Source organism: Heterodontus francisci, chromosome 25, assembly GCF_036365525.1.
Source record: "Heterodontus francisci isolate sHetFra1 chromosome 25, sHetFra1.hap1, whole genome shotgun sequence".
Taxonomy (NCBI): domain Eukaryota; kingdom Metazoa; phylum Chordata; class Chondrichthyes; order Heterodontiformes; family Heterodontidae; genus Heterodontus; species Heterodontus francisci.
In genome coordinates, this window is record NC_090395.1 from 60,139,849 (window position 1) to 60,166,761 (window position 26,913).

Below are 26,913 nucleotides of genomic sequence, written 5' to 3' on the forward strand. Positions count from 1 at the left end.
TTTAGATACCAATTGTATTACATGGCCGTCTATGACCTACATAACTCACATATCACTGTTCCATTTGTGAGTTATGGTGCCATCTACATCAATGCAACATACACCCTAGTTCAGTTAAAGCCATTGTCAGAATCCAATAGTCATTTGAAAGCCATTGATTTTCATAATATGCTGTAATTTCCATATGAACAGCCTTCAAATGGGCTATATGAACTCATTTACTTCTGTGCAAGTCATATGTAACTTTCAGGTTCTTAACACTTGTCAGAAAATATATCACTTAAAAGAAAATGTAAATGTTTATTAAATGTGTGATTCATGTTCCTTTGGTAATGATAATCAGTTTACTTATTAGTTACCTCAAAGGTATTGTAGTAATTGGTATACATAAATGGCTGCAAACTGTCTAACATAGACAGCTGCCATCACACAATCATGTTGGATCATTTGCAATGATTATATTTATTGATTGTAAGGATCTTAACAGCCCCTTTAAAGGAATGGAAACATACACATAATTTGAGCATTGTAAGAGTTAATGGGGACTGACTATAGCAGGATTTCCGAAATGCAAACAGATAGATAACAGTATATTCACACTACAAGCTTGGCATATATACACACTGCTGCTAAACTTCTGGAGTGTAAATAGGGTGCCAAAACCCAAAGGGATTCTGAAGTAAAGGATGGTGAAATCACTTACTCTGGGGTTTGGTCCTCCTTTTCTGGTATGAGGTCAGAACCTGAAACCGGATATCAGCTTCAATTACATTACTAAGTGTAGCGTTAGTAAAAAGCTAAACTACTTTGCACCAACACTACTGTTAGAATGTGAATGACATCAAATTGATTTTTAGAGAAGTGTAATTGCAATATAACATTCATTAATGGATATTCTGTAATGCAGAAAATTACACACATTTCTATCTTAATTCCTCACCTCCAAATTTCCTCTGTTTTCCCTAAGTACATCCACTACACTCTTTTCTACAGTCTTGTTCATTTATAGTTCTCAGATTATACTAGCTGAGGCCATGAGAAGCTAACCTTTCAATACTGTTTATCTATTCATTCTGAAACATCGCGAAGGAGAGGTAAATCTACAAAATAATTAATGATAACATGTTAGCTTGTAAACTTTGATGAAACACTGCTATTGGGCTCAAGGTTATAAAGGTTCTCCATCATTTATTCACCATTCAGCTTTGTTAAACTATTTACTTATTTTATTGGATGGTTTAAAAAAAAAACTATGTGCCTTCTCTGCTCTGCAGCTTGGTGACTCGTGCATTCTGATCTCCACAGATGCATTGCATCATTCCCTAACTTTAAACCTGTCTCTTAACATATTACGAATATACTTTTCTTTAACTGCTTCTTGATCCATTACAGTACCATCAGGTTTAATAGATAGTATCCACTCCAATATTTCCTTTGAGAGCCATGTGTAATTTTTCTTAGCTACTCACCAGTCTCATCATCTCACTCTTTTAAAATAACTTCCAATACATAATATTATGGCTAAAATTCCAGTCATTGTCTACCACATCACTGTACATCGATTTCTGATCCCACTCCTTATTCATGTTACTGATTTGTTTTTAAAGTTTCTTTTAGTGTCATCTTTCATCTAAAATTTGTTAGTACCTGCCTAATTTATTTTTTAAAAAATTCTTTTAGCTCGTATGCATTTCTGCTTCCATATGTCTCAAAATTCCCACTTTCTGACTACTCCTCCTTCTTCAATCAGCTATTTCAGTTCCTTCGCCTACATCTTCTGGCCAAACTCCCTCCCAGCAAACCATCTCAACAAAAGAATTGCTGTTTGTGCCAAAAAATATGAAAATAACCAAATTCAGTTGATTCCCAGCACTTCATTAAAGGGACATTTTCACCATAAAATGGATTTTCTTTTGTCAAGAAGGATCAATTCTTTCTCTGGAACTGATGCTACTTTTTGGAAGATAGTTTTAGTTCCTTCATATTGGTTGTAATGGCTAATTTACAACTCAAATTTATTTTATCTGATATATGAGGAGTGGTTCAACAATATTTCCATTGCCTCACCTTGTTTCCATCTCTTTAGCAACTTGGTAAATTGCTTTGCATGACTATTTGCAACATGGCATTGTATTAATCAGGCTTTGAGTGGCAGGAAAGGAGCCAAACTCCATCACACATAAACCATTCATTGTATGACCATTTCTTTGCCATTAACCTTTGACCATTTTTTGAGGCTATGCCTTGACAGATCTGTATCTTAGATCCATGTTGTCCAATATGTTAGCTGTGTGGCTAAATGGGAATTCAGATGTAGCTAATTGCATTTATAATTAGTAAATAAAAATGAGTACTGGACACTGTTGCTGCATGTGCAGTATCAGTACTTATTCGCACAATGTATGCACGTGTACTTTAACCTTTTGTGCATTTATTGGTAAATTGTGATGAAAAGCAGAGTACGTGAGAATTTTTTGAACATTGTTAGTGCTTTACTTCCTTGATTACTGAATGATGGTATATGTTTTTACAAAGAAACAGGTGAAGTAGATTTACATGTTTTGGGTGAGTGTATTTTAAAATTCTCATCTTTGTTTTTGACCCTCCCTATCTCTGTGATCTCCTCCAGAACTACAACACTCCGAGATATCTGCGTTCATCTAATTCTGGCCTCTTCAGCATCCCCAATTTTTATTGCTCCACCATTGGTGGCCGTGCCTTCAGCTGCCAAGACCCAAGTTCTGGAATTCATTCCCTAAACTTCTTTGCCTCGCTACCTCTCTTTCTTCCTTTAAGATCCTCCTGAAAAACGTACCTCTTTGACCAAGCTTTTGGCCTTCTGCCCTAATATCGTTTTATATGGCTTGGTGTCAAATTTTGTTTTACAATCAAGCACCTGGGGACATTTTATTATATTGAAGACGCTATATAAATGCAAGTTGTTGTTATTGTAAGGTCTTTTCTAGTAAAATTGGTGCATGTAGCTATAACTGAGTCTCCATAGTCAAAAATTTCTATTGGACAACATTGGCTTAGATATACTATCACTGCTCGCATTCCAAAATATGGTGGTTAAAATGAAGTTAAACAAGCAAAAGTTGAAGGAATTAGTACTAAGATATTTCTGAACTTAGCAGAAAAAAATATTTGAATTCAGAACAGCGTATCCATGTCATTCTATCAAAAGCAATTGTCGCCTGGGCTTGGATGCACATAACACCCTCAGTACCTGAATAACTGCAGAGCTTCCACTAGCACGAGCGTGATATCACGTGTGTTAGTTGACGCGACAGCCATCCAATGGACGGCGAGGGTTGGTCCCGGACGTGATTGGCGGTTGCAGTTGTCAGGGGCGGAAACTTCCGGCGGGCCTGGTCTCTCGCGGGTGATTGGCGGTTGTGGTTGTCAGGGGCGGGAACTTCCGGCGGGGCGGAGTGAGTCGCAGGTGGTTGTTATTGTTGGTGCTTTTAACGCGGGCTGTAATGTCGGCGTTTTAAATGTATTTTGTGAAGAAATTCAACCAGGAGCTTAAATTCGGAGGGTTAAATAAAATGAAGGAGGTGGTTTGGTTGCTGTTGCTGCTGGCGCCCGTGGTTGCACCGTCTGATTTCCAGGGCAGATTTTCGGCTGCTTTGCCCGGCGAACAGCAGCAACGCTTCAGCAGAAAGTTGCTCAGCGGCGGCGGCCAGAGGTTGCACAAGAGGAGCATCTCTTCCTCCTCCGACAGCTGCCAACAGCGGCAAGGATTCCAGGGGAATTTAACAGCCCACACCCACAAGGTGAGTCAGAGCTTTTGCCTTCCTTTTAAAAAAAACAAATACACATTCAAATCTATTAACCTGCCTGTCATTTGTGCATGAAATCATCCCTTTCTGTAATTTTAACAGCAGCACTTCCTAAGGTTGTCAGAATTGTGTTAAATTTGCCTGATAACGCCCTTTTCCTGAAGCGTGTCAGTGTAGTTTTAAAAATAGCGCTCTACATTCATCAGAATTTGTAAACATGTATGCCGTGTCTTTATCCAAAACACTCCTTTTCTTTTAAATCCTCTTAATGAATGTAATTTTCAAACGGCAAGGCTGAATCAGGATTTTAATTGCAATCTCGCCATGTTGTGAGACCTAGCCGGTTTATTTTGAGTAAACGTTTTGGATTCTCTCAAACCACTGTTGTTGGAAACGTGCTGTTACATTTGGTAATGGTCGTGTTCAGGAGGGATGTTCAAGTTGAAGCTTTTTAAAATATTAACAATTAAAGCATCCATTCTGTCTCTTGTTTGGTTTATGATACTGGAAATAACGCTGGAGTCACCGAATCAAAAATTAAGTGATGGTAAATAAGGCTCGTGTATTTAGGAACATACTGACAGGTTTGTTGAAGTTTACATTTGGAATCCAAACTCCTAAATTTTGGTTCTTGGAACTGACTTATTACATTAAAGATATTAAAAGTGTTAATTATTTTATGATTTTTGCTGTAGCTGCGGTAGTTTGTAAAGCTGTCACTGAAATGATGTCTGAATTGATTGGAACTTTGAAGAAAAGTTGATTTTTTTTCCAAGAAGTAAAACTGCATTCTATGAAAGGTGCCGGAAACTGACGCTGCATCTGTGTTCTTAAGGGAGCTCTTATCTCAACTATTCAATTATACTTCCATTTTTGTGTTGATGCGTTCCCAAAACCGCTTTAAATCTATGAAAGTAGCAGTGTCTTGCAACTTCTAATGCTATTTCATAGTTTGTTATCTCACTTTGAGTAGTAAATCGCACTGTTTATAATTTGGGTGGTATTTATCTCTGATTTCTGTAGCTGAACTCATAACTGCTCACTTTCTTGAGCTGTCATTCCATTGCTGTTTGTTTAAAATCCTTTGTGTTCTCCCTGACCTGAGCAATTGCTCTAATCTGTTTTCCCTCATGGCATTTTAATGTTTTTTTAAAAAGCTTCTTACCCTTTTCTTTGTTTTGAATTCTGCTCCCTTCTATGGTAAACGTTGACTCATTTCTTTGCATTTTTCCATATTAAGCTTTGTTAGTAATTATTTTTGATCATTTTAATTTTAATAAATTATGTGAATGCATTTCTGAAGTGCTGTCTGTACCTATTTGTTAATCTACTTCTGGTTGAAGGCATATAGTAGACTAAAAAATTCAGGAGGTGGGAATGAATTGGAATAGTTTGAAAGCCATATCATCTAATATTTAATCAGAAATAGTTTCAATATTTGTCAAATTTGCTTTGCTTGGATAAGTGAGTTATTTTAATTCCCTGTGAAATGTATAAAATCACAATTTGGTAGAGGGCAGTTCATTAATACTTGAGTTCTAATTTACCTCAGTTTAATTGTAGCCCAGTCTCTGAGACTCCTTAGTGCTTTGTATCCAACCCTGTTACTCTGCTGCAGTAGTTACTTTGGAAACTTAAATAATTTTAGCTGAACCATTTCAAATTATAATTTAGTATGCAGTAGTAAATTGTTGGAACACATTTTGCGTAAATATACAGTATAAAATATTCAAGTTTTTAAAAAAAAAAGGCAAGCTGTTAATGTTTAGCAGTGAAACTTGAACTTAAATAAAAGTTCTTTTTTTTTGTTGAATGCACTTGACATGTGGCTCACCTTAGATTTTGAGGAATGGATACACTGTACAATAAGTATAATTTTGGTATTGGTAATTACAATAATGTAGCCTGAAAAAAGTGACTTAGCTCAACAGCATGTAAATCACCATGAGCAGAATAAACTTGATTTTTCAATATTGAGACAGAATAACATTTGCTGGGTTCAAGTAAACATAGTACATAGCACAGCCTTAGCTGGGTTCAATTTAACCTAAGAGTAACATTGTAGCATCTGTGTGTCTCATATCTAATACTTGAATGCAGATAATGGGATTAACTGCTTTATTGAAACAGTTCAATTCTCCACTGTTGTGTGCCACTTCAGCAAGCAGTCAGTCTGTCAACGATATTGGGTCAGATGAACAAAAGCTTGGTCAAGGAGGTAGGTTTAAAGGAGTGTCTTAAAAGAAGAAAGCAAGATGGAGAATCGTTTTTAAAATCACTTTTTTGTAAAAATCTTAATATATTTTAAACTAATAGCTTCACCACTGCGTTAAGCAGATCTCATACTTAAGTGAACCTCTATATTCCCAAACGAATATAAATAGAATTCAAGAGGCATAGACAGGGTGGTGGAATGGGCAGAAACAACACAACTTGTATTTATCCTTTCCTTTTGGCCTCCTTGTCTCGAGAGACAATGGGTAAGTGCCCAAAGGTGGTCAGTGGTTTGTGGAGCAGCACCTGGTGTGGCTATAAAGGCCAATTCTAGAAATACAGACTCTTCCACAGGCGCTGCAGGTAAAGTTGGTTGTTGGGGCTGTTACACAGTTGGCTATCTCCTTACACTGCAATCTCTTTTCCTGCCAACTGCTGAGTCTCTTCGACTCGCCTCTCCTGTCCCGCCTTTATAGCTGTCCGCCAGCTCTGGCGATCGCTGGCAACGGGCTCCCACGACATGTGGTCAATGTCGCAGGACTTCATGTCGTGTTTGCAAATGTCTTTAAAGTGGAGACATGGACGGACGGTGGGTCTAATACAAGTGAACGAGCTCACTGTACAATACGTCCTTGAGGATCCTGCCATCTTTCATGCGGCTCGCATTGCCAAGCCATCTCAAGCGCCGCTGCCTCAGTAGGACATACATACTGGGGATGTTGGCTGCCTCGAGGACTTCTGCGTTGGAGAAATGGCCCTACCACCTGATGCCAAGGATTCTCTGGAGACAACGAAGATGGAATGCGTTGAGACGTCGCTCTTGGCTGACATGCGTTGTCTAAGCCTCACTTTTTTTTTTATTTCCAAAATATACTTTATTCATAAAAATCTGTAAAAATTACATTGCCAAACAGTTTCCAAACAGCACCAAAAAATACAAACATTGCAAGGGAGATCAGTTTCCTTCAATACTGTCATGAGTTTCTTCCCAACCCTTCCGTTTCTCAATTGTCATGTCAATTACAGTTTTACATTTACAGCAATTCAGAATATTAACGATACAGTTCGAGGGGTTTCCCATGGATCCAGCCCCTCAGTCTAGCTTGGTGGGGGAACCTTACACTGTGGTCTTTCCCCATTGAGCCTTTGCTGCAGCTGCCCCAAGCTTTAGTGCGTCCCTCAGCACGTAGTCCTGGACCTTGGAATGTGCCAGTCTGCAACATTCGGTGGTGGACAACTCTTTGCGCTGGAAGACCAGCAAGTTTCGGGCAGACCAAAGGGCGTCTTTCACCGAATTGATAGTCCTCCAGCAGCAGTTGATGTTTGTCTCGGTGTGCGTCCCTGGGAACAGCCCGTAGAGCACAGACTCCTGTGTTACAGAGCTGCTTGGGATGAACCTTGACAAAAACCACTGCATCTCTAGCCTCACTGCTATAGAGCAAGGTATTGAGGACACAGGCTTGAAACACTCAAAATTTTGTGTTCTGTCAGTGAGCCATCTTCCCACACCCTCTTGGTAAGTCTAGACATAGCAGCAGACGCCTTTCCCATGCGCTTATTGATTTCTGCATCGAGAGGCAGGTTGCTGGTAATGGTTGAGTCCAGGTAGGTGAACTCCTGAACCACTTCCAGACTGTGGTCATCGATATTGATGGATGGAGCGTTTCTGACATCCTGTCCCATGTTCATTTTCTTGAAACTGATGGTTAGGCCAAATTCGTTGCAGGCAGCCGCAAGCCTGTCGATCAGTATCTGCAACAACAATTTATATTTATATGGCATCTTTAATGGATTAATGTGTCCCAAAGTGCTTCACAGGTGCATTATGTAACAAAATAAGATACTGAGTCACATAAGGAGATAGTCGGTAAGATGGTCAAATAGTAGTATCACAATCAGCAAAATATCGTTTGACTGAACTGACTGTGGCTGCAGCTTTTTTTGTTTGGTGAACCGAGCGATCAAAATATGAGTTTCTAAATTCACCTCTGCTGCACCATCAGCTTTTATACTTTAGAAAAGCTGTTTGCCCTTGGTTCTTTAGTACAGTTTGTATCAACACTGGAGAATATTGCACAGGAAGCTAAAAGTAAAATACTGCAGATGCTGGAAATCTGAAATAAAAACCAAAAAGTGCTGGAAAATACTTGGGTCTGGCAGCATCTGTGGAGAGAGAAGCAAAGTTAATGTTTCATCACTGTTCCGATTAAAGGTCACTGACCTGAAATGTTAACTTTGCTTCTCTCTCTACAGATGCTGCCAGACCTGCTTAGTATTTTCCAACACTTTTTTTGTTATTGCACAGGAAGCTGTTGCATATAGTCTACTAAGGAAATTGTCTGCATAAGTTGAGCAACTGAGTGCATTTCTTTTACAAGTGAAAACACCTTGCAATTATGTAATACCTTTTCATGCCCATAGGGAATCCCAAAGTGCCTTATCGCCAATGGATTACTTTTGAAATAAAATCACTTATAGATGGAGCAAATGTCAGTTAGACAGATATGTTTCTCAGTGACAGCTGAAGGAAGAATGTGATTGGGGCACTAAGAAGACTTCATGTTTTCTCTTCAAGTAGTGTCGTGCTGTTCTGAACTGTCCAGACCTTGGGCTTAGCATCTCATTTGAAAGATAATCCCATGAATTGCATTTAAGTATCAACTTAGGTTATGTGCTTAAGGCCCTAGTGGGAATTGAAGTACAACCTTCTGACTTTTGCTGTGAACGTGCTAGCAACTGAACTAATCTGGCACTAGTAAACACGTTTAATAAATTAACTTGTAATATTGCACTTATGCAAATCCATTTCCCTGTTATTTCATTGTACCTTGCATTGTAGCTTATCTGTTTAGCAGTCGGGTTTTACTTTGATACATCAGCTTTTTGTCTTCACATACCAGGCTACTGTGAAATAGTGCCAACATAAGGTTACTTGATTATTGATTTATTTACTATCTGGCACAAGCATGTACTGAGGTACACAGAATTCCATAAAGAGAGGTTGGCAGCTGCTAAGTATGAAATGCTGTCATTACAGCTGATATGACCTGGCACCAAGGACAGGTACTAGCTTTCTGGGATTTATTTCAGTTGTGGTGGGTTGAGTTACAACAAAAATAGAAAATGCTGGAAACACAGGCTACCCAACATCTGTGGAGAGCACAGATTTTTTTTATTTCAGATTTCCAACATCTTCCAAGTATTTTGCTCTTCATTGTATTTTTGCAGTTAATTATAGCTATTGAGGCACACCTCCAATTCACCTGTTAAATCAAACAGATTGAGCTCATTTGTTTGTAAGTTGATCTCCATCTGTTTCTGTTTTATTGAATAAGGGTTATTGAAGTAGTTTACACAAGACATTCTTCAAGTCTGCTCTTTTTATAGGGCCAAGTGCCTTTGAAATTGCTAAGTGGTCACTGGTTAAATTAGAAAAACACTGCCACTGAGATGGTAAGCATTCTAGAATCATACAGTGCAGAAGGAGGCCATTCGGCCCATTGTGCAACTGCATGCTCTTTGAAAGACCTAGTTGAATAATCTCACTCCCATGTCCAGCAAAATTTTTCTCCTTCAAATACTGGGGCTAAAAGGGTTGTGTTGAGGACCCACAAGGAAATTAGTAAGTGTAGCTGATAGAATGTCAATTTGACCAACAGTGTTCCAAATAGCTTCTTAAAAAAACAATTGAGTGCATCCTTGTGGTTTTAACTGGAATGCAAAAGGGTGAAAGTTATGCTATAGTTGTAAATAGCTCTGGCTAGACTGCATCTGGAGTAAGTGCGTCAGTTTGGGGCATCACACCTCAGGAAGTATATATTGGAACGGATGCAGTGCATATTAACCAGAATTATACTTGGGTTGAAAGGGTTAAATTATGAGCTTAAAACACAGCAGCAAAAGTCTAGACTAAAAATCAAGCCTGTAACTAAAACATGAAATAAAAAGATACAAATCTAAAATTACTCTAGGACTGGGCGGCGCAGTGGTTAGGACCGCAGCCTCACAGCTCCAGTGACCCGGGTTCAATTCTGGGTACTGCCTGTGTGGAGTTTGCAAGTTCTCCCTGTGTCTGCGTGGGTTTCCTCCGGGTGCTCCGGTTTCCTCCCACATGCCAAAGACTTGCAGGTTGATAGGTAAATTGGCCATTATAAATTGCCCCTAGTATAGGTAGGTGGTAGGGAAATATAAGGACAGGTGGGGATGTGGTAATAATATGGAATTTGTGTAGGATTAGTACAAATGGGTGGTTGATGGTCGGCACAGACTTGGTGGGCCGAAGGGCCTGTTTCAGTGCTGTATCTCTAAATCTAAAAAAAAATCTAAAATGTAAGAAGTATGCTGATTGGACTTTGTTGCATTTACTGATTGTTGGGTAACATGGAAATTTTGTTTTTGATTTTGAAGATTCTTTTTCAATCTATTAAATTTAGGATCTCTTAAATATATAGTTGGTTGAGTATTCTGTTTCTTGTTTCTTTCCCAGATGTAGCATTCATGTTTCTGGAGTATAGGTTTTCTCTTTCTGGACAGTCTTGGGCTAATTCAATCTTAGAGAAAGTGCCAGTACGATGTTAATTTAAATGATCCAGCTAACTATTCCAGCTGTAGCTGAACCAGCATTTGCGTGGCTTTACTTCTATAGTAATTGTGTTCCTTCTGCTTTGTTTTTCTTGGGATGAGATGTGGAAATGAAATAGATAACCTTAATCCATAGTCATTAAAATTTAATATAGATTCAATAAAAAACTGTATTTTGAAACTTGCTCATAGATACAAGAATAGTTATGGAACCTCAGTTACAGCTTTTTGAGTCTGCACACAAACATCGAATATGGGAAGTGTGCGAACAAGGAAATTTCTGTCTTAATTTCATGCTATTTTAAAATAGCTAGCTTTAAAAGAGAAGCTAGGTTTCCCACTAGGTTTTTAAATGGAGGGTGTTGGGTACCAAAAGGCAGGTTGGTTGCTTTTGAAAATTGGTCACAATATAGTTTCTCTCTGCCTCTTTTTCTGTCCCTGTGTTGAGGCATTTTGTGCCCCCCCAACAAATATGTCAAATTTCTACCTGACCCCTCAGGTGACCACGTCACTTTCTCCTCAACCAGAAAAAAATAGTCTTCCCCATCATCAAAATCTATATTAAATATTCTTTCGGTATTTTCTGTTGCAGTGGAAGTAGTCCTAGTGTCTCAATCTCTTTGCATAACAAGAGTTTCTCATCTCCAGTATCTGCAGTATACACTTTTGACTTTAATATCCTATCTGTAATCAGACGTCCAAAACTGCGCACAGTACTGTGGCTTAATCATTACATTATGCAAATTTAGCACTACCTGTTCTTCAGTTTTGTACTCTGTGCCCTTGTTCATAAAACCCAAAATTCTATTCATCTTTATGGCTTTATTGACCAGCGTGTGTACTTTTGTACAATTTGGATTGATCCTTCGATCTTTGCTCATCCACACCCTTCAGCATCATTCTGTTGAGTGCATCATCTTTTTTCATGTTTTTTCCTTCCAACATGTATTCATTGCTTCACTCTTCACATTAAATTGTTTCTGCCATCTGTTGGCCAAGACTGACTTTTCTGTTGCCAGCAAATTTCGATATTGTGCTCCCTATACCCAAGTCCAAATTGAATGTGTATATATCGACTTCAAGAACAAAATTGAACCCAACATTGACTCCCGATCCATGCCAGTTCCAAATCTTTTGCAAGCTGAGCAACATTCTAACTCTAATTCTTTGTCTCCTGTCTGCCAATAAACTTTCTGTCCAAACTACTATGTTTCTTCACTGTGCTTGAATTGTAATGAACCTCGTGTGAGACAGATCCTAAAATGCCTTCTGAAAATTCATAGACTATACGTTTCCTTTATTTAAAAGCAAAGTAGCGCAGATGCTGGAAATCTGAAATAAGAACCGAAAATGCTGGAAATACTCAGCTGCTCTGGCAGTATATGAGGAGAGAGATACAGAGTTAATGTTTTAGGTCGATCACAATTCCCAATTGGTTACTACTGCCTCTCATTGCAAACAGCTACAGTTCTCAAATTTGTCAAACATGCTTTAACTTTAACAAAGTTTGAGGACAGCTTGTACTCAGTCTCAGGATATGCTTTCCAACTTTCTTTTAATGTGACTTAGAACTTTCTGAAGAAAAGTGCTATAACCAATGGCCCGGATTTTGTCGTCGGCATTGAAGCGACGGCCCTCGCCGCTGACCTCTGAGAAAACTGCCCACAAAGATCTAGTGACCATTTTCTCTCTGTGGTGTGGATTTCCCCTTTCCCGATGTTAGCTTGAATCTGGCACCAAGTCAAGGTGATCTCCAGGCATTCAGCACAAGTGATGTCATTAATCAGGGTAAGCAGCCAATTGCATTGAAGTATTCTCAGACAACAAACCAGGAAGTAATATGCACACACTTTTAATTAAATTTTAGAGAGCAAAAATAATGGTTAGGACATACACATTGGATTAAGATAGAAGCTGAAATATCAAACGTTTCAGTTTTTTAATAACATTTATTTTATAATGGAGCAGTTTGATATTCTACAAATATAAAATTAGCTTTTCGGGGCCAATGAGGCTGTCATATGTAATTATGAACTTAGCACGCTGTTAACAGTTACATTCCGGTCCACAAGGTGTAACTTTTTCAAGGGATTTTAAAGCGAAACTATTGGTGTAAAAGGGCAAGTTCTTGTCGATTTAGTGATTTCCTCTGATTAAAATATCCCCAGTCTTCAATAGAGCACCCTGTGGAGAAGGATAGAATCACTGACGGCAACTTCTGGATTTCTGCGTTTAACCACACGTGTACGGACTGCAGAAATTGCTGGTGGTTTCAGAGGAGTAGTGATTGTTTCACCATCATTACTGCTGCAAAATCTGAGCCCTTATGTTGGGTATAAAGTCATTTCATTTGTGGGATATATAATTTGTTCCTGTCCACACTAAAACTAAGATTGGTGTATACCAGAATTATGCATCACATTTCTGCTTTGTGTCTTTGCAACTGCTCTGCCCGAGATGAAATGTGTGTATTCTTTTATAACTTAAAACTTTCTTCACTTTATTTTCAAAACAACAAAAAGATCTAAGTGGCATTTTTCAGATTGCTTTATATGTTTCTGTTGGAATTGGAGGAACTCCATTTTATTTTTATTATGTTAGGAACATAGGAGCAGGAGTAGGCCATTCAGCCGATCAAGCCTGCTCCGCCATTCAATACGATCATGGCAAATCATCCACTTCAATGCCTTTTTCTCACACTATCCCCATATCCCTTTATGTCATTGGTATTTAGAAATCTGTCAATCTCTGCTTTAAACATACCCAATGACTCAGCTTCCGCAGCCCTCTGGGGTACAGAATTCCAAAGATTCACAACCCTCTCAGTAAAGAAATTTCTCCCCAACTCGGTCCTAAGTGGCTTCCCCCTTATTTCGAAATTGTATCCCCTGGATCTAGACTCCCCAATCAGGGGAAACATCTGTCCCTTTTAAGTATTTTGTAGTTTTTAATGAGATCACCACTCATTCTTCAAAACTCTAGAGAATTCAGGCCCAGTTTCCCCAATCTCTCTTCATAGCACAGTACAGCCATCCCGGGAACAAGTCTGAACCTTCATTGCACTGCCTCTATGGCAATAATATTCTCCCTAAGGTAAGGGGACTAAAACTGCACACAGTACTCCAGGTGTGGTCTAACCAAGGTTCTCTACAGTTGAAGCAAGAAGGACTCAAATCATAGAAAGTTTAAGGCACAGAAAGAGGCCACTTGGCCCATCATGTCTGTGCCAGAAATAAACTCGCCCAACATCGAGCTCGAGCCCACGTCCCTGATTTGAGTCTCTTGTTCTACCGATTGAGCTAGCTGAGCACCACTCAGTCCTCCTGCAATAAAGATTGACATATCATTAGCCTTCCTAATTGCTTGCTGCATCTGCATGTTAGCTTTCAGTGACTTATTGATGAGGATACCTAGGTCCCTTTGTACAGCTGCACTTTTTAATCTCTTAACATTTAAGAAATACACTGCACACCTGTTCCTTCTACCAAAATGGATAACCTCACATTTTTCCACATTATATTCCATTTGCCAAGTTCTTTCCCACTCGCTAAATCTGTCCAAATCCCTTTGAAGCCGCTTTGCATCTTCCTCACAACACACATTCCCACCTAGTTTTGTGTCATCTGTGAACTTGGAAGTATATTTGATCCCCACATCCAAATCATCGATGTATATTGTGAATGGCTGGGGCCCAAGTACTGATCCTTATGGTACCCCACAAGGCACAACCTGCTAATGTGAGAATGACCCATTTATTCCTGCTCTCTGGTTTCTGCCTGTTAACCAATCCTTAATCCATGCCAATACATTAACTCCTATCCCATGTACTTTAGTTTAGCTAACCAACCACCTGTGGGGGACTTCATCAAAATCCTTCTGAAAATCCAAGTATACTATATGCCATGTTATTGCTATCCCACTTAAGAGTGGGTCATAACTTTCATTTACATAAAGTATAGAAACACAACATTGAAATCTAAACCACTGTTCAATTAAATGACTAATTCAAAGGCCAAATCCTGTGGATGCTGGAAATCTGAATTAAAAGCAAAATGCTGCATATACTTAGGTCAGGTTAGCTCGAGGAACAGCGTTATGTATGAGGTTGGTGAAACTGTCAGCATTTGCTATCATTTTCTGTGTCATGGTCCTGTTTTTTTTCGGGAAACTTGCGGTGTGCCTTTAAGGCTGTAAGAGATCAGTACTACTTTAAGGCAGCAAGCTTCAGAACTTACTGAGTAAAGGTGCATCTTGGTTGCCCTGGATACATCCATTCAGAGAGAGAACAGGACATACAATATTGCATTTGACTTTTGAAAAACTGGCTTTGCAGAGACAGTTGAGAGACACAGATTGTTCTGGCACGTGAAAGAAACAGGAGACCTCTCCCTCGGTCTATTTAAACCCTATTTATTATTCTCTGTCAAAATTCTGAAAAGTCAAGCCAGATTGATTCTTTTGAAAGTGGTAGCAAATTATTGCAGTGTTCATCGCTGGAGAAGAAGAGCAACACTTCAACTGCTGAACTAGACTACTGGCTGTCCTACTGTTGAAGAACCTTTTTTTCCCCCCACCCCCATCGGACAACTGCGAAGCAACCTTGGACTGTTTCTACATTGGGAAGGTTCCATTTCAGCAGGAACGTAAATCTGAAGACTTTTTTTTTTGGGCAGCTAATTAAACACCAAACTTCTAATAGTTTGGGCATATGTTTGCGAGTGCGGGAGTTAGATTTTTAAATAACTTAAGGTCTTTTAGATATTGGTTTATCTTAGTTTTTAAGATTGTAGTTTTTTTCTGAAGTTAATTTAATATCTTTAATGCCTTGGGCGGCGCAGTGGTTAGCACCGCAACCTCACAGCTCTAGTGACCTGGGTTCAATTCTGGGTACTGCCTGTGCGGAGTTTGCAAGTTCTCTCTGTGACTGCGTGGGTTTCCGCCGGGTGCTCCGGTTTCCTCCCACATGCCAAAGACTTGCAGGTTGATTGGTAAATTGGCCATTGTAAATTGCCCCTAGTGTCGGTAGGTGGCAGGAGAATTGAGGGAAGTTGGGGATGTGGTGGGGAATATGGGATTAATGTAGGATTAGTATAAATGGGCGGTTGATGGTTGGCACAGACTCTGGCCGAAGGGCCTGTTTCAGTGCTGTATCTCTCTATCTAAAGATAACTGGTTTGGTTTGCCTCATTTGCAGGTTACAAGATTGTTCAATTTGGCTGTTGCTTTCTTTGATTTGGAGAGCTTAAAGATATGTTATGTGACCTGTGGGGTGACGGGACTGATTTGACAGTGCGTTGCTCCCACCGCAATCAGAATCATATATTTTGACTGGGGGCTTTGTCTTGAGCGGTTGTGCCGTAACATATTTCAGATTTTCAGAATCTGTAGTATTTTGCTTTTGGAAATGCTGCAGTTCATTTCAGTGTCGCTTTAACTAATATGCATTAACTAAAATAGGTCTTCAAGCTGCCTGTAGGGGTTAACCTAAAGGTATCGTAAAATCAGAATTAACTGTTTGAATTCAGTGCATTAGTAGCAACCAATGTCGTCATTTATCTTCAACTAGAAGATGTATTCATTGGCTTTGCCTTTAAAGAAAAACAGCTTGTGCATTCCCTTTTTTAGCATTTACAAAACTAATGATTAGTCAATGCAGAACGAGACAAGTGAAAAAGATTTTCTCTTTTGTTTTGGATGCTTCCCGTTTTTTATTTTTGTGTTTAACTTGACTGCTAAAAGAAAGTCCAGTCAGTGCTGTCAACATAAATCTAGCTTAAACTTTAAAATTGGAGCGATTGTACTTTGAGCTGGTGACACAGCCCAAGCATTATCAAACATTTGATTGCTTGAAATAATATAACCATTAATATGGGCATTTACTGAATTGTAGCTATTTGACTTTTACAAAATCTATTTCAACAGTAGAGCACCACTTCAACAAACATGACACTTGCCAGCTGTTTGCCGATGTTGTATTTAGATAATACAAAAGCAAAATACTGCGAGTGCTGGGAATCTAAAGTAAAAGCAGAAATTGCTAAAAATGCTCACTTGGGTCAGGTAGCATCTGTGGCGAGAGTAGCAATTAATGTTTCAGGTCAAAGACCTTTTGTCAGAACTGAAAGAAGTTAGAGATGTAACAGGTTCTAAGCAAGTACAGAGATGGGGAAAGAATACGTGGAAAGGCCTGTGATAGGGTGGAAGATGAGGTGATCTTTGAGCTTATGTTAAGCTTCATTGGAACACTGAAGGAGGCCAACGAGAGGTCAGAGTGGGGCAGGGAATTAAAATGACTGGTGACCGGATCAGGGTCACGCTTGTGGACTGAATGGAGGTGTTCCGCAAAGCGGTCATCCAGTCTGCATTTGGCCTCCACAGTGTAGAGGAAAACACATGAGGGAATTCAGTTTACTAAATTGAGAGAAGTATAAGTAAATCACTGTTTCACCTGGAAGGAGACCTTGCATGTTGGGAAGGGAGGAGATAAAAGGCAGGTGTTGCATCTCTTCCCTTTGCATTAGAAAAGGATGGGGTGTTGAGGGTTATTGAGGAGTGGACTAAGGTGTCTCTAAGGGAACAGTCCTTTCAGAATGCTGACAGAGGACAGGAAGATGTGTTTGGTGGCATCAAGCTGGAGGTGGTAAATGGAAGCTGAACCATTGAATATGGAGGCTGGTAGGATGGAAATTGAGGACAATGGAGAACCCCATTGTTTTTTTTTCCCTGTTCCACTGTTCAAATGAAGCTCAATAATTATGGTATAGTATACAAGATTTAAAAAAAAAAATAGATCCCCCAGTTGAACAGAAATGTTTTTGCATCCTTTTGGTGTCCCAGTATGAATCATTGCTTTTGAGATAAGCGGGTTAAGGATGAAAATCAGAAGTAGGTGGAAAAGAATTAAAGGGATTGCATGCTGATGTAGATACTATTGCTTTAATGTTCTGCAACTCACAGTGATGGGAGAATAATTTGCAGTTGTGATCTGCATGTTCTCAATGTCAACTATGTTGACAGTGGGTGGAGGACTGGCAGATTCTTGGTCAAGAGGGGGTGGGTTCATCGTCACCTGACCATTCATGTAGACCTCAGCAGCCATTGGCAAGTCTTGGTCTATTCTATATGGCACAGCAAGGTTTTAGACCAGAAAAGGTGCAAGGAAATAGTAACAAAATTACAGGCAGGCTCTCTGAAAACTGCTAAGTATGATGGTGCTGAGGCACACAGTTGCAAAGTTCTGTCAATGCATTGTATTTTCCTCCTGGATTGCAAGCAGCAGTGTCCGGGAGAGCAACCCTCAATTCTGAGAGTCTCCTGAAATAATCTGGAAGGGTTGGTACTCCTAATTGGGCAACAGAATGAGTCAGTGCATTTATTCTTTCACTACTGAAACATGGTGAAAATTGGAATGTTAAGCGTGCAGGAGAGAACTTTTTTTTAAGAGATACAGCACTGAAACAGGCCCTTCGGCCCACCGAGTCTGTGCCGACCATCAACCGCCCATTTATACTAATCCTACACTAATCCCATATCCCTACCACATCCCCACCTGTCCCTATATTTCCCTACCACCTACCTATACTAGGGGCAATTTATAATGGCCAATTAACCTATCAACCAGCAAGTCTTTGGCATGTGGGAGGAAACTGGAGCACCCGGAGGAAACCCACGCAGACACAGGCAGTACCCAGAATTGAACCCGGGTCGCTGGAGCAGTGAGGCTGCAGTGCTAACCACTGCGCCACTGTGCCGCCCTTGGACCAGAGTTGTGGAATTAAGTTTGAATGGTAAAGATGGAAAGCTGGGATAGGCATTTCAGCAATGATGGGATGAAGTAGAGACATGAATTGTGTTTTGGAAGTGGACAAAAGTGCTCATATTGATGAGCCACATGTGGGGTGGGAAGTTTAGCTCGGATCAAGCGCAGTGCTCTGGTTGCAAATCACTAAGCAGAGGCAGTAGGCATGGCAAAAGCTAAAACACAATGGTTTCAATTATGCTGATAAACTTCAGAGAGCTTTGGTCCATAATCTGATTCAATGTATTATTTTGTGAGTAAAACAGTAGTCCCCGTGTTGGTAGTGGAGGAGAGGTAGAGTTTGGTTGGTATGAACAGAGGGTATGGCATTGGAGTTGCAAAATCACTTTGAAAATGTGTTGATGTGAAACACAGTCGCATAAGTTAGCGCATTAATACATTAATTGCAAGAAAATGCCTACAGCACAAGTTAAAAATTATTGCCTAAATTCATAAGCCCCCTGAGCTACCATAATCAGTTAAGACTTTCAAGTGTCACTGCTTTTGTAGTTGCATATGTCCTTACAATAAAAAATGCCTAATTATGTTTTCTAATTTTTTTTCCTTCAGTATGAATTTGTGGATTTGAGTGGATCTGTAACGTTGGCATGGGTTGGAGATGGAACTGGTGTAAGTATTAGATGAACTTTTTATTTTCCTACAGTTGAATTTTCTAAATTTAAAAAAAAAGTTCTGTGTCTTAGGACACAAAGGGTCGAAGTTTGGAACTCTGTTCTGCAGACAGCAATTGATCCTAGGCCAATTGTTAATTTCAAATCTGAGATTGATAGATTTTTGTCCCAAAGGTATTAAGGGATATGGGAAAAGGCAGGTATATGGAGTTGGGTTGCAGATCAACCATGATCTCGTTGGATGGCAGTACGGGCTGGAGGGGTTAAAAGGCCTACTCTTTCTATCTTCCTAAAGTGTGCATTAATGTTAACGGACAAACATTCCTAGAAGCTGTGCCATCAATGAGTAGGTTACATTTGTGGATTCCTTTAATTGTTACTGTTTGGAGCTCCTTGATGACTTGCATGATAAACACATTACATAGCTCACATAAAAATAGTCAAAATTCCTCCTCCTGATTTACAGTTCAGCTATCTTGCTGGTAAGTGTGTATATGCATCTGTGCGCACTTAATTGAAGACAGGATCAGGCTTGTTGTGATGCCTTCCACTAATAAGCTGCAAACACTTTGTTGCCTAAGCCCATACATGACCATGAGGTATTGAAGGGTTGCTGGTTCATAAGGAAAGGCTTTGGTATAGGACAGCATCTTTAGTACAAGAGTGAAGAAAATTCGAGGCAGAATAAAATAGTTTTGTAAAAGTATTGGGAAACTTACTAATGTTAATTGGCAGCATACATTTCAGGTTTGAAAATAGGGCATTGCAGAATAGGAATATTGACTCTTCAAAATTCCAAAAATATTTTCAGTTGATGGGTTAGGGAGACTCTCACAGTTTAGTACTTGATGTGTAATCATTTGAATCATGATTTGGATCCTTGCTCCCTTTAATTTGATTTATATAAGGCTTCTGTACATTTTTTTTTTACTGGCTTTGTATCGCAACTGGAGCTATTTTGAATGCGTGTAGAATTTTGTTAATCCTGTATCTGTTTAGAAATTAAATTGAGTATGTTCAGGTAGTGAAGAAATGATGAGGGAATGTATGCTTGTGGAAACTGTATTCTATTTGCTTTTGCCTTGCTCCAGGTCTTTATGCTATCACTACATTGCTTATTTTGAAGAATGTTGACCTCCATACTCATTAGCACTCATTAGACATCAGCATGAGGTAGTTTTGTGCTAAGCTATTTCATGGGTATTCCAAAATAGCTTATGTCACCTTTTTAAATTATAGGTTCTTGCCCCCACCCCACCCCCACTCCATGTACACAGGCTAGAGTAGACATGTGGGGAGAAGAGTGTAACTTTTGAATTGCTGTGTTCCTCCATTTGTCAGGTCTGCAGTACTGTGTGGTTAATGTTCAGTAGTGTCATTTTGTTGCAGGTATTGGAACTACTGATGTATACCAGAGTAGCATTTATCAAGGAGGACTTCAGTGAAGATTAGTCCCAGGTTACTTTATAGCCTGCTCGCTCCTCAGAGTTCCGTGGGCAGATAGCTCACCTAATTATTTTCAACTTGAACAAGAATACTAGCATATTTTAACCACAGAGTAATATAGTCGTAAAATGTTCTGCTCCCACTCTACCTCTTTATGCTCCCACATCCTGGTTTCACAGCAGGGGAGTAGTGAGCAACCCTGCTTACTGTCCCTGCTTTAGGCATAGGAAATGTATGGTTCTCTGTCTGACGACAGCAGTTGTGTTTGAACAGAGTTTGGGTACTGTAATTGTATACTTTGTTTTAGCAAGGGGAATGATTATTATCAGACAAACACATTTTGAGGAATCCCTGCACTGCACATAGTGTCATGTACTGAATTCATTTGCTGTTCTATAACACTTTGGACGGTGTTTGAAGTTAATATAAAGAATTTTTTGAAACTTTCCCCAATGTGTTTTCATAGTTACTGTGTTGTCTGGTTTGCAATCATTTGATGGAATTTTTTTTGTAAACAATAGTTCATCAAGATACTATCTGTAGTCATACAGCTCCAATGAATCGAAAGCTTTGAATACCGGACTAAATGCTGTTTACCCTCCTACTCCAGTACACATGTGGGCTGGGGGAAAGACACAACACACTCTACCCCTGCCTGCACACCTGTTCTTTCCAAGCCCCCAAAGTTTAATACATTTTACATTTTATTGAACACAATAGAAACTGCTACAGATGTGTAATCACAGGAAGAATTCCCTCATTCCTTCAGCCTATCTGATTCTCAAAATCAAATGTTCAGTACAAATTTGAGGTTGAACAATCTCTTTTAGCTGAGTACAGCACTGGCGCATCCTGGGAAATTAGGTTCACTGTTCTGACCACGCACTTCAGCTACAGCTCATTGTCTGAACTCTGGGCAAAAACATTGAATCCAAGACCATGCTTTTTAGAGAGACTCAACCAATGAAGACAGCAAAATATACAATAGAATTCAATAAATACAATTACAAATATAATTTTTGCGTTCACTTTTATGAACATCCTTATTTTATGATTTCTGTGAACCCTGTGGGTGGCCAAATTATGCAGTTTCCCAATGATGTACTCTCTAAAATACCAGCTATTATGACAAATTGAAGTTGCATGTTACAGTGACAGCTTCAGGTACTTATAGATTTTCAAAGAAATGTGTGTCCCATATGCCAAAATTAATATGATAGTTCGCAACTTTTCAAGCCAAGAACACTTTTGTTGTGAGTGAGCCAAGTTCTGTTTGTAATCGCATTCACCAAGCTGTGTTTGCCACTATGACAGTGCATATACTTGGAGCTAGTTCTCTGGAAGGTGGTCACTGCGTGGCTGTCTCACTATCGAGCAAATAACTCCATGTGGGGTTACTCAGGTGCTGAGTTGCACTTTGAGATGACAGGCGAATGGTTGTCCTTTAAACTATAATTAAAAGAGTGATCTCCCTGCCCATTCCTCAGCCTTTCTTTTAAAGAGGGTCACAGTTCAGCCCCTTTCCTGTGCAGTTTGGATCATCTGGACACTTCATTAAATGTGAACAGATCACTAAAATAGTACAAATGGATGGGCTCACTTTCTGATCACTCAGACTTCTGTCCTTCCCTTTCATTACCATGTATTTGTTCATAGAGGTTTCTTATCTGAATTTGTTTTTGAAAGGTTATTCCTTTTTAGCTTTGGTTTTGAAAACACAGACTGCTAATGAAGTTCATATTTGTTCTTCATGGGCAGTTAGTATGTCAAAGAAAGTTATCTTATTCGGTTATGCTAAAGCAATGGCTTTAGCCACGAACCTTAGTTATTTTTTTATTTTTTTTATTTAGAGATACAGCACTGAAACAGGCCCTTCGGCCCACCGAGTCTGTGCCGACCATCAACAACCCACTTATACTAATCCTACACTAATCCCATATTCCTACCACATCCCCACCTGTCCCTATGTTTCCCTACCACCTACCTATACTAGGCACAATTTATAATGGCCAATTTACCTACCAACCTGCAAGTCTTTTGACTGGGAAGAAACCGGAGCACCCGGAGAAAACCCACGCGGACACAGAGAGAACTTGCAAACTCCACGCAGACAGTACCCAGAATTGAACCAGGGTCGCTAGAGCTGTGAGGCTGCGGTGCTAACCACTGCGCCACTGTGCCGCAGGGCTGCTTTTCAGTTGTATGATTTATTTTTGTTAGAATTTAGGGAGCTGTCAGCTTTTTTGAAACTGTTTTGAGATTTGTGGATTGGTATGTAGGACTGAGTTTAGCAGAAGGCAGAAGTGTGATTTGTTTTGTGATCAAGCTTTCAAAACTGCTTCAACATGCAAAACGTTTGTGGAGTTTGTTTTATAGACCAACCAATGTGGGTATGTGAGATGGAGACCTAATTGGTTGCTCGTTTCTATTTTAATTTTGACACCTATTTATAGCATACCTAAAGTACTGCAGATTGTCACAGATCCTGTAAATTAGCAGCTAGCTGTTCTAATGAGCCATTGGATGGATTGAAATTGCTGTACATCAGCAATGTGGAAGTACTCTATTGTAAAGAACTCTGGATTTGGGGAAAAATATCAACACAGTAGATTAAATTTAATTGTGTTTCGTTGTGTTTTCATTCACAGGTACTCCTGGCCTTAACAACCTTTCAGCTGCCATTCTTGGGAATTAGCTTTGGACAGTCACGGTTATACAGAAGGTAATACATGTAGACTTCAGCTTTCAATCATATCTTTTTGACAGAAAAATATGAAACAACTTTTGCAGTTCTTCTTTGAATTTTAAGAGGGAAAATAAATTGCCCTAATGAGTAACCCAGTTCAGTAATTTTAATGGACAGCTCTGCAACAAGGACAAGCATTATAGCTTGCTGTTTTTTATTTTTATTGTAAGCAATAGCCGAGTATATCTACTTTTTGCAGTTATGTTGTAGCTGCTATAAGTGCTAAAAATGTCTAAATATTTCTGAGAAGGTTACGGTATCCATCTGAAAAGGAGCTTTGATTGCTCTGCTCTTTCTCACTCTTTATCCACTCAAATGTAGTAATTTAACAATCTCTGACCACATGCTGACTTGTAGTAGAAGCAACTAAATAGTTTGGTTTGCTTCTTATATGCTATTGTGACCATGCTGTTAATGGATTAACAAAAGCTTCATTTAGATTATAATAAAGCTTTTGTGCTTGTAGTGGAAGCTAGACTTCCAGGAAGAATGTTCGGATTTATTCTGTATTACCTTGGATGTGAAGTTGTATGCTGCAGTTACCCTTGTAAATTGCTGCAGGGTCGTGAAATGGGCCACATATTGTTGGGAATAATTTCATTGGTCTTTGCTTGGAGTATAATGAGGCAGAATTGTCTAAATTCTTGGTAATTTTGAAAAGTTTTTAAAACTGGGTAGGAAGGTAATGGTAACATGGTATATGGCAAATAACCATAATAGATTATGATCTAATTATAAATAATAAAAACAAGAAATGCTGGAACCACTCAGCAGGTTTGGCAGCATCTGTGAAAAGAGAAGCAGAGTTAACGTTTCGGGTCAGTGACCCTTCTTCGGAACTGGAAGAAGAGCTCAACGTCTTGCCGAGGCAAGGGTTCTGAAGAAGGGTCACTGACCCGAAACGTTAACTCTGCTTCTCTTCACAGATGCTGCCAGACCTGCTGAGTGGTTCCAGCATTTCTTGTTTTTATTTCAGATTTCCAGCATCCGCAGTATTTTGCTTTTATATTGTTATGATCTAATTATGTCTTGCTTCAGTTACAACTTGAAACGTGCATTACCTGTTAATGCAGTTCTCAAGCAGGAATAAACTTTTGACCTTTTCTGGCTAACTATTCACAGGCCTCATCATTGCTCCTCTTTAACTGCTGCTAGAAATTGTGCAGATTAATATGGTTTGATTTAATTTAATTGTTTCCTCGTCTAGTGGAGAAATGCCTACTCTTTCTTTGCTCTCCGAAGAAATAGCCTGGCTGAGGTTGGGAATTTGCCATGCTGAAAATCTTTGTAAAACTACATTTTATTATTTTAGGACACTGTATTTTAATATGCCCTACAAGTACTAATGGAGTTTTGCATTTTCAAACTTTGTTTACTTATTCAGGAGGTTGCTTGCTGCATTGTTTTAATTGATAATTTTCTTTCAGTGATAATTATGGAAAGACCTTCTCTGATATTACAAAGCTCATCAACAATACTTTCATCCGTACTGAATTTGGAATTGCTATTGGCCCTGAAAATTCTGGAAAGGTAGATCCCTTTATGTTGTATGATAGACTGATTTAGACTGTCCAAGATTCTAACTTGCCAACGTGGTGTATTGCAGTGCACTATCCATTGCTATTTTGCTTTAAAACTTTTTTCTCCAACTGGATGGTTGTTGGATCTATATTGCAACATTAAGATTTGGTTTCACAACCATGGTTTTGTTTTGTATCAAATTAAAAATTTTGTCCATTTTGTGTGGGTAGCAGAGTGCTCCTAAGTTCCCTGCAGAGACAGAACATCGGAGGGCGAATCCTCTTGGACTGTTCTTTACCTTTCCCAGCAGCGAGGTTCAGAACAATGTTTGGCAGGGGCATGGGGTCATGCATAGGTTAGCTGTCCTATTGACCATTGATCTAGGAAGACCTAAGAACATGCTTTTAAAAAAAAAAAAAGCACAATTGCACAGAGCAGAAACAAACTTGTAGAATGGTATATAAATATAGAAGCCGAATAACATTCGACTCATAACTCATCTATCCAGAATGATTCTGCAATTTTGCTACCATGGCATCCATATGTTAAACATTCTGTATGCTTCAGAATACTGAAGTGGAACGGTAGGAATTGGCTTGCACCCACACTTTTCAAGTCTGCCTACTCCCAATCTGTTGCTGTTCTTATCCAGCAATATTATTTTCTGTTTTAGCACACTTTTGTGTCTGAGATTAACTCTAAATGTTGCAATGAGTTGGGTTTCAGTTGGCTTTTTCTTGTCAATAGGAATAATTCAGTTGATATAGAACTTGCTCACAGTTAAAAAGAGGATAAATAAAATTTGTTACATTTTGTAGATTGGATAGGTGGTAAGGTGTTTATATAGGTCAATGAGGCACAGGGTACTGAATTGTCAAAGGGATTAAAGTAGGCAACTGTAACTAATAATCAAACTACAAATTGATCATATGAGCATGAGATCAGCAAAGCTAAGTGTGAACACTGAAATAATATATAATGCACTTACTTTGCTGACTTGCTGCTACCAGTGGCTAATTATATGAAGCAGACAGTTTTATTACCCAAGGTAGTTTTGGCTCATGAGTGTGATGATGGTGTTGCCTGGTAGCATAACTGCACAGTAAGCTAGTGTTGAAGGCAATGGCAGGCTTGCAATTTTTTTAAACCTCTACCAATGGCCTGAGCAGTAGAAGTGGTTATAATCTATACTGGATGGGACAGCAGAGGAGAAATTTTGCTTTCGTGGGCCAATATGGGTCCACCATAGCCATTAGAAAGCAGTCCCAGAAAAGGGCCACTAACACTTGAAAAATCTGTTTTACTGTGAAACTCCTCCCTTCAGTATAAATGGCTGCAGTGAGCATAGCAGAGCCACTTCAGGAAGTTGTTCTCCATTATAAATATATAACATTAGTTAAATCTTCAATGTAATTAGGGAGAAATTGCAGTTTAGCTGATTTAAAAAAAAATAAAATTCATGTATATTCCATAATACAATTGTTTTCCTTTCTCTCTCCTTCAGGTGATTCTTACAGCTGATGTGTCTGGAAAGAGCAGTGGAGGAAGAATCTTCAGGTCAAGTGATTTTGGCAAGAACTTTGTTCCCATAAATCTTCCTTTTCACCCACTGTTGCAGATCTTTTACCATTCCAAATATTCAGATCATCTACTAGCACTAAGCATAGATGTAAGTGCATCTAAGAAGTAAATGATTGTATCCATTAACTACAGTGAGTTTTGATTATTCAGGAGATGGAAAATAATGTTGAAATTCTGAGTTGAGAAAGTTGTTGCTTTCAGTTTACTTGGGTGTGGGATAACTGGAGTTTGAACACGAGAAAGTTTGTGATAATGGAAATACATTTGGTATTTACTCTCTTTACAGTAATACTTTATTCTGTGAAGTAAAATGTATAATCACTATAGCTGCCTTGGGCACAATGGCTGGAATTTTACGCTGCCCCAGCGGGTTGGATGGTGGTGTGGGGGTTGCGTAAAATTGAGCGGCAGGCTCCGGGAGGCCTACCCGCCCCGATTCCACCTCTGGACAAGTTTATGGAGGTCAGGCCGGGGGTGGGGGGGCGGGTGGGAAACAGCCTGCCCGCCTGATGCCAATCAAGACCCTAAGTGGCCACTTAAGGGTCCTCGCCCGCCTCCACGGGTATTTTACCCATGGCAAGGTGGGTGTGCTGGGGATGTGAAAGGCCG

The 26,913-nt window shown here is 39.4% G+C and overlaps 1 protein-coding gene across 1 annotated transcript in view; it reads left to right on the top strand.

Annotated features, from left to right (window-relative positions):
• The first annotated feature begins 3,420 nt into the window (after positions 1-3,420).
• The window catches only part of sort1a (sortilin 1a), an 85,925-nt gene continuing 62,432 nt past the window's right edge, over positions 3,421-26,913 (top strand). The window contains exons 1-5 of the mRNA XM_068057294.1: positions 3,421-3,779; positions 18,949-19,008; positions 23,105-23,178; positions 24,630-24,732; positions 26,228-26,392. Of these exons, the coding sequence (XP_067913395.1) occupies positions 3,498-3,779; positions 18,949-19,008; positions 23,105-23,178; positions 24,630-24,732; positions 26,228-26,392 (684 nt within the window). The 5' untranslated portion in view covers positions 3,421-3,497. The remainder of the gene's footprint in view (positions 3,780-18,948; positions 19,009-23,104; positions 23,179-24,629; positions 24,733-26,227; positions 26,393-26,913) is intronic.